The 7,970-nt window shown below is 44.2% G+C and overlaps 1 protein-coding gene across 1 annotated transcript; it reads left to right on the top strand.

Annotated features, from left to right (window-relative positions):
* The first annotated feature begins 217 nt into the window (after positions 1 to 217).
* On the top strand, positions 218 to 5,987 carry gdf6a (growth differentiation factor 6a). Its single transcript, XM_061081766.1, has 3 exons — positions 218 to 578; positions 4,993 to 5,258; positions 5,313 to 5,987. The coding sequence occupies exons 1-3, from the start codon at positions 218 to 220 to the stop codon at positions 5,985 to 5,987; spliced, it is 1,302 nt and encodes a 433-aa protein (XP_060937749.1).
* The last annotated feature ends 1,983 nt before the right edge of the window (positions 5,988 to 7,970 follow it).

Here is a 7,970-nt window from a genome sequence, read left to right as displayed (position 1 = left end):
TCTCTCTCGGCCCAACAGTCTCCGCTCTTGTGCGGAGTCCAGAGCGCAAAACGCACTTCTTCTGGTGTGACCAGAGAGCGCAAAAGTAGCAGCTCTCCGACGCTGAAGGCGCAACATCATCTCCGGCTCCCGGCGGCTTCCCCCGTGTCCAACCTCACCGAGAAGGGGGACAAGAAAGAAGAGTTTCCCCCAACATCTCCCGCTCACTCTTCCAGCCATGGACGCATCTCGAGTGGTAACGCTATATCTGGGCCTGCTCCTTGTTTTCCTTGGGAATATACCGTGTTTCCAATCGGCTGCTATCATCTCTCCCTCTGCGCCAAGGAGGAACAGGGGAGCGAGAATCCTTCATCAGGACGGACAGAGGTCATCCAAATTCTTAAAAGACATCTTCGCGTCGTCGCATCCTATCGTGGAGCTCCACAAAGAAGACCCAAAGGACTCTATTGTGCCGCATGAATACATGCTCTCCATATACAGGACATACTCGGCTGCAGAGAAGCTCGGACTAAACGCAAGCTTTTTCCGCTCCTCGAAATCTGCCAACACCATAACAAGTTTTGTGGACAGAGGAACAGGTTGGTTTCTGTCCGCTGCTTCTCCTCCATCAGCGCAGTCTTGCATAATTCTGTAGCACAGTTATTTACCCCTGATCTGACTGACCAAGTATTATCCTCTTAGATATTGTTAGAAATGCTCGCAGACAGTGACGCGTAAAAACTGCAACAGTGCTTTAAGATCGCAGCGGATACTTTTACGCACGCTTTAAATTAGAAAAAATAGATATGCAAACGCACTTTTACGAGCAAAACACATCAATAAATCTTATAACGTAAGTGGTGATAGCTGAATTTTGGATGCTGCAGAGTGATCTGTGTGCAACGGTTCAGGTTTCACCGGGATCTGTTTGCCGCTCCGTCGCCGGATCATGTCATTTTTTCTCGGAATAAGTTATATTACGCTTAAATTAACCCCCGGGTAACACGAAAGTAAAACACTAATTGAGGCTCTCTCTTAATGAAGGCTGTAAATCTGCTCAGGCTGCAGCATGATGTTCACCAAAACTCCACGTGAATGGGGAGGAACGTTTTTTCCCCCTGGATATTAAAGCACTTGCTGCTTGTTTCCTTCTCGGTTCTTGTATTTGTCGCTAAACTCAAACTCTGAAATAAGCCAGTGCATTTTTAAAATTATAAAACGGAATTGAATGCCAGGTCCGACACTCTGTTCAATTTTTGGAGTTGTGGTGCCCAGTCTACCCAGCCTGTGCTGACAAAGGGAGCTGTGGGGGCCATGGGGCAGAGCTGCTCGGTGTGAGAAGCAGGTGTTTGGGTCAGTTAACGTGTGTAACCAGGCGGTTTGACCGGCCTGCGAGGACAAACACAATCTAATAAACACAAACACGTTCGGCACACACAGGGGGACACAAGCCCAGTTAATCTTTGCAGGAGAAATAAAAGCTATCTTTGTTTGCGTCCCCTCCTGTCTCAAACACTCCGAGTCTCGGCGCTCCGACGCATGAGTGCGCGCTGCAAAAAGTGCCCATGGGGAAAAGTTGTTTGGTCCAGAGTGCGGCTGGTTGGAACCTGCTGTTATAGGCCAACGATTGTAGAGATGCAGCCGCAAACCTCCAGCGCATATCAGCCCTTTCCCCAAAGATTTAAATTCGATAAAGTGTAATTTTAGAAAAATTATCATCTGAGCTGTGCTGAAAACAACCCACGTGACATTCCCGCACACATTTACTCGTTCCCAGCCGAAAAAGAAAGACTTTAAAAAAAAAAGTGCCTCATCCGTGCGGCCATTTCTTGCAGTGTGAATGGATACGATTTGAAAAACGCCTCACTCTCTCCTGTGATTTTGATGTGATGTGTCACTGGCTCTGACCCCGATCTGGACCCTCTGAGAGCTGCTTGGCATCGAACGGCTGATTGGAGTATTTGAACTCGGTGATCTAATTGAGTGTTCATGTCATAACATATCAAACACTGTCTATTTTCCCATAATGGCCCGACGATGGGCACATCACCAAACGACGGAGGGATGAAACAAAATCTGCGAACACCTCCTCTGCTGTGAAGTGGTTCATCAAACCAATTATTATTATTATTATTATTATTATTATTATTATTATTATTATTATTATTATTATTATTATTATGATTATGATTATGATTATTATTATTATTATTATTATTATTTGTATTTGTATTAGTAGTAGTAGTATAAGTAGTAGAAGTATTGTTGTTGTTGTTCTTATTAGAATTTATTTTTCTTTTATTTATGCGAAACCTCCCTTTGCGACCACCACTTTAATTACGGACAAAACTTTTTATTTTCCCGTTGTCCCATCAGCTCAAACGCCTTCGCTCTCTCTCGGGATTCCTCTCAGCATCCCATCAGTGTTGCACTGCGTTGACCTGCTGAATGAGCCTCAGCTGGGAGTTTTCCTATAATTTAAGTCGCCTCCGTCAGGAAAGAAATACACACAGGGGTGGCTACGTTTGGCGCGTAAAGCCACAGGTTTTTGCGTCTTTTTACGCACGGCTAAATGCTCTCATCTACGTGATCTACGGCTTCATTGTGCTTTCACACTGTAGGTGAATCAAATTTGCTTATAAAACGAGGCGGGGTGTTTCCTGGAGGTCAAAAAAGGCGAGATCAGAAAAAAAGAATAACCCGAATCCGAAAATTACTTTTGGCACTTGGGTTAACTCATTAAAGCGCAGATGGTGAAGCTCTCTCCCTCTTATTCTCTCTGTGTGTGTGTGTCTCTCTCCCCCTCCTCTAAACAGAGGCATGGATGACAAAAACATGTTTTGCGTTTCTTCAAACACAACCAACAAGGTCAAACCAAAGTGCACAGGATGCTTCTTTATTAACCAAGCAATAAAAAAATAGAGGTTCACTGTGTTCTCCACCAATTATCCGCTGTGGAGCATCGCAGCGTAATGGAAAAAAATGCCTTTTACATAATAATGAAATTAAGAAGAACTTTGTACATTTTTAACTGTCAACACGGATCGTGTCTCGCGGTAATAATCCACAGTGTGCTCGCTCCGTGCAGGCGCACTTGAGGGGAATGTTGTCGTTGGCAGGATGAGGTGAAATATAAGAGGGGAAGTGCTTTAATGAGGAAGATGGGAATTGGGAACTGTTAATTATTTGGTGAACTTGTATTCGATTTGTTTGAGGTCTTAAAAAAAGAAACCTAATGTGGACCATACGCGGAAAGTTTCTACAACGAGCACAAGTTTCAGTCTGCTTTTACTGTTTGACTGGGCAGGGTTCACGGAGGGAAACTGACGAGACGCAAAATATATCCTCAGGAGATTTTTTACAAGTCTTATAACAGCGTTACATATAAACATGTCACTTTTATTGACAAATAAAAGGTAAGAAATGATCAGACGGAAATAGAGACAATTAACCTTGACAATGTGCTTCTATTTTTAAAGAAACACCAAAAATCATCCATGACAATCAGCAATTCAATTCAGTTTTAAAGATTCAATTATTTTAAGTGTAAAAGTAGAATTTGTCACATTTATAGGAAAATACTTTACTTGTTTCTAATGCAAATATCATTGTTTTCATGAATTAAATGTACTTTTCTTGTTAAATATGCCTGCACTCATACTACTGACGATAGTTTTTGGGAATATCTTCAAAAAAAGGAAAATCAGAAAAACAAAAGAAAAATATCACCCTTGTATACAGAATTATTTCGTTTTGTTCACGAAAAAAATATCTATTTTAAGGCCTTTTTACGCAGTTAAAGAACAAAGCTCATTTGCATCCAAACATTAAATTACTGTGAATTGCAGCCTGATATTCGTGATTAAGTTGAACCAAGAGCATTCTACTCTGTGTTAAAACTTGTGTGTTTGACGCTTTTTCATGCATTGTCTCTCAGCGTTATATTCCAAGCCTCATTGGTTCGCCTTAATGAAATCTGTGCAGGCCTCCTGGCTCTCCAACAGGGAATAATGCATTAATTGTGTATTGTTCTGTTGAGTGTACAGTACCTCTCCTTTGTGTCTTTTCTTTTTTTTTAAATCTCTCTGTGCCTTACTACTCTGTCTCTCAAAAAAAGGAAAAGAAAAGTAACCACATCTCTGCTGCTGAGATTTAAGACTTAGTGAGGCCGCAGAGGAGGAAAAAGTTGACTTCCACTCTGCCAAAGTGGTGGAAATTAAGAATCAATCTGTCAGCAAGTAAAATGAAAGCAGGGCTCTTTTCATTAAAACACGCTGGATTTGATTAAAAGTGGCGTGGAATTAAAATATCGCCATGGATTTATTAGCTTACTGTTGATGCAGTGTCAAAAATGAAACCTCTGACCATGTGACGGATGGGTAAAAGATCCACATGTGCGAGATTATATCATTGTCATACAAGTTGGTTTGCTTGCGTCATGACAGGAATTCAAGTTATTTTTATGATATAAAATATTCGAGGGAATTTGATGGCAGAAGCCTTAAAGGAGGGTTTTGTAAAAGGAACCCTCATCATTCCTGTTGTGGTTATAAAAGACAGAATTGTGTTCGAGTTGAAACCAATCAAAGTGGATCAGGGGGAAGAAAAGGGGTCATCATGGGTTCATAAGGTGGGATAACCAACATCTCTCACCAGCAGTAAACCTGGTGTTAACTGCGAGTTTACTGGGTTTTTTTTTCATTCTCATCCAAACCGAGGGACATGTCAGCTGCGGTTTGTTTCAGGCAGGTTCCGGGTGGACATTTGAAAAACAAGAGAGAGAGGAGAGAGAGAGAGACAGAGAGAGAGAGAGAGAGAGAGAGAGAGAGAGAGAGAGAGAGAGAGGGTGGGTGGGTGGGGGGCTGGGGGGATGGGGGTCTGGGAGTGGGTGGAAGGCCTCTGTGGGAGAATGTGTGTACCCCCCTCCTCCTCCTCCTCCTCCCTCCATCTCTCTGAACACTGTACACCCTAAGTGAATCTGACTGCAATTATTTCTTTCTTTTATCCTTGCAGACGATCTTTTGCACTCTCCTCTGCGAAGACAAAAGTATCTGTTTGATGTCTCAACCCTTTCAGACCAAGAGGAGCTGGTCGGGGCGGAATTAAGGATATTCCGGAGGGCGCCCGGGGATCCGCAGGCCTCCCTGCAGACCACGGGCCTCTACGACGTCCAGGTCTACCCCTGCCGCTCGGACCGGCTGCTGGACTCCCGGACCCTGGACCCGCTCGATTCCACCAAAGCCGGCTGGGAGGTTCTGGACGTGTGGGAAACGTTTAAAGCGCACCAGCATCATTATCACCAACCTCATCATCATCCCCAGCACCATCATCAGCAGCACTACCAGCAGGGAAACCAGCTCTGCCTCCAGCTCAGGGTCACTCTCAGCAAGTCCGACACCGAGGTGGACCTGAGGCACCTGGGGCTGGACAGGAGCAGCCGGTCCCAGCAGGAGAAGGCCATCCTGGTGGCCTACACCCGCTCCAAGAAGAGGGAGAACCTGTTCAACGAGATGAAGGAGAAGATCAAGTCGCGGAGGTCGGTGGGCGAGAAGGATGAGGCGGCGGCGGCGGTGAGGGCCGCAGAGAAGCAGGGGGGGCCGCCGAGGGTCGTGAGAGGAGGGGAGGGACCCCGGCGCCGGCGCAGGACCGCGCTGAGCAACCGGCACGGGAAGAGGCACGGGAAGAAGTCCAGATCCCGCTGCAGCAAAAAGGGGCTGCACGTCAATTTCAAGGAGCTGGGCTGGGACGACTGGATCATCGCGCCCCTGGATTACGAGGCGTACCACTGCGAGGGGGTGTGCGACTTCCCGCTGCGGTCACACCTGGAGCCCACCAACCACGCCATCATACAGACGCTCATGAACTCCATGGACCCCAACAGCACCCCGCCCAGCTGCTGCGTGCCCACCAAACTCAGCCCCATCAGCATCCTGTACATAGACTCGGGCAACAACGTGGTGTACAAACAGTACGAGGACATGGTGGTGGAGCAGTGCGGGTGCAGGTAGCGGCCATTATTTTGTTCGAACATTCAAAAGACAGAGGAGAGCTACGTCTCGAGGGGTCCCAGGTTGAAGATGTAAAGTCCTCAGTGCAGGTCTGGAATGCTTTGACGCATGACGCGCCTTTGTCTTTTATTCAAAAGGGATGCGCACAAGAGGCGAATATCTGCTATTTATTCAGACGCAGTAACAGCCACATTAATTCACACTCTCTGCCTTAAAAAAAGTCTTACGCACATACAGTGCACTCCCATCCACGCAAACCGAGTTATCACGCATCCAAACAGGCTTCTGTTTCCCCAGAGCGAGACGTGTCCATGTGGCACAGGGGCTGGGAACATGGTGTGTGATGTGACTGAAGGCGGGATGGGAGCCCATTGAGTCCGTGCTGCACCTGTTCGTGCCGAGGCCAGAGGACAGTGGGCTTTGCCTGTCAGCGCTTTGTTGCAGCTCTGCCGTGTGATCCCGCCTGCCAGGCCGGATTCCTTTGGGTATGTGCATCCAGCAGGCTGTAATTGCCAGTGTCCAGCTGGAGTCAGCCATTATGGACCCGAGCAACTAGTGCCTGTTCTCCAAATAAATGAATAAGAGAATAAAAAGAAGTTAAATAATAAAGATATAAATGAATGTCTAATCTACAACACGCACACTCACACACATACACACACACAGTGTTCTGATGAGAGGTGGTGATGCCTTCAAGAGATTTTTTTTTTGCCTTATACTGGAGACCCGTTTTGAGGCGCTTGGAGGTGCGCCGTGCGCCTTTTTACGCACAGAGAAGGACACAAACCCAGACTTGTGCCTGAGTGGGGCCCAGTTGTAAAAAAAAAAGAAGGAAGGAAGCAAGGAAAAAAGAACGAATGAAAGAAATAACTCAAAATTACTGAGGCGAACTTTTTGCTCAAAAGTCTGCATCTTTACGCAATGCACTTCCACAACTGACTGCGCCAAGGACACGCGGTCAGCGAGAAAGTTTGTCCTCTCTGATGACGAAGATATGGAAAAAACAGAGACTCGCAAACGAGACGATATTTAAATGCACATTAGCTTTGAATGCACTGCTGTTCATTATTATTTTTTGAGCTGTAAATATTTGTACAGTGGAAAACTTTACAAAGTGCAACGAATGAAGAAATGAGAAAACGGCATTTCTTTGTAAATATACAAAATGCACTCAAATCGGTATAATTTCTATTCTATAATTATTTTATTATTTGTGATGTACAGAGTTTCATGATAATCATATATTTCTTACATTGATAAGAGTAATTTAAGGTGTATTCGTTTTTTTGCAGAGGGTGGAAAATACCATAATTAATGTCTACCTCATAATTACATATAGGATCTGAGTTTTGAGGTGCATTCAGTTAGAGTGTAAAGAGCTTTTACAATGATATATAAGATCATTTATATACCTATATAATATTCCACACCATTACTGTACAAATAAAATTCAAAACAAAGCGCACCAGCCTGGAACTTCTGATGATTATTTTTCAAGTGTCATGTGATTTCTCTAAAAAACATAAAAATCTAATGGAACATTTGTATGGCGTTTCTTTCTGACTGAATTAATGATCTGATATATATTTTTTTAGTTATAGGAAACAAGTGGTCATTAAAAAAATGTTTCCCCCTTTAGCTTGAATTAGATGTAGAGAAATTACACCCATAGATAAAACATGGCCTGTTGGTGTAAAATGATGCAGAATGAGGAAAATAAAGGAAAAATAAGAGACTATATGTTGGCTATAAGAGTCAACTGTATTTAAGGAGACTTTCTAAACTTAAATGTGATTTTTTATGTACAATATCCAGTGCAAATGAAGCACATACACCTTTGGCTTCAGGTATTCAAGCTTATCTGTCAGTTCTCCCTCTATGTAAACAGTCTCTGATCATATACATATATATAGACAACACATGTCACTATCAGGTGACTGGCCTGCTCAGGACCACTGCTCCACTAAAATCCTTATAAACATA

The sequence above is a fragment of the Limanda limanda genome, chromosome 11 (genome assembly GCF_963576545.1).
Source record: "Limanda limanda chromosome 11, fLimLim1.1, whole genome shotgun sequence".
Lineage (NCBI taxonomy): Eukaryota > Metazoa > Chordata > Actinopteri > Pleuronectiformes > Pleuronectidae > Limanda > Limanda limanda.
Note: the sequence above shows the minus strand (reverse complement) of the source record. Positions and strands in the feature narration are given on the sequence as shown.

Bases quoted from the DNA above. Each gene is read 5' to 3' on its own strand.
- gdf6a (XM_061081766.1), top strand. From the start codon at position 218: ATGGACGCATCTCGAGTGGTAACGCTATATCTGGGCCTGCTCCTTGTT. The intron at 579-4,992 runs GTTGGTTTCTGT...TTATCCTTGCAG, and splicing joins TTTTGTGGACAGAGGAACAG to ACGATCTTTTGCACTCTCCT. The intron at 5,259-5,312 runs GCGCACCAGCAT...CACCATCATCAG, and splicing joins ACGTGTGGGAAACGTTTAAA to CAGCACTACCAGCAGGGAAA.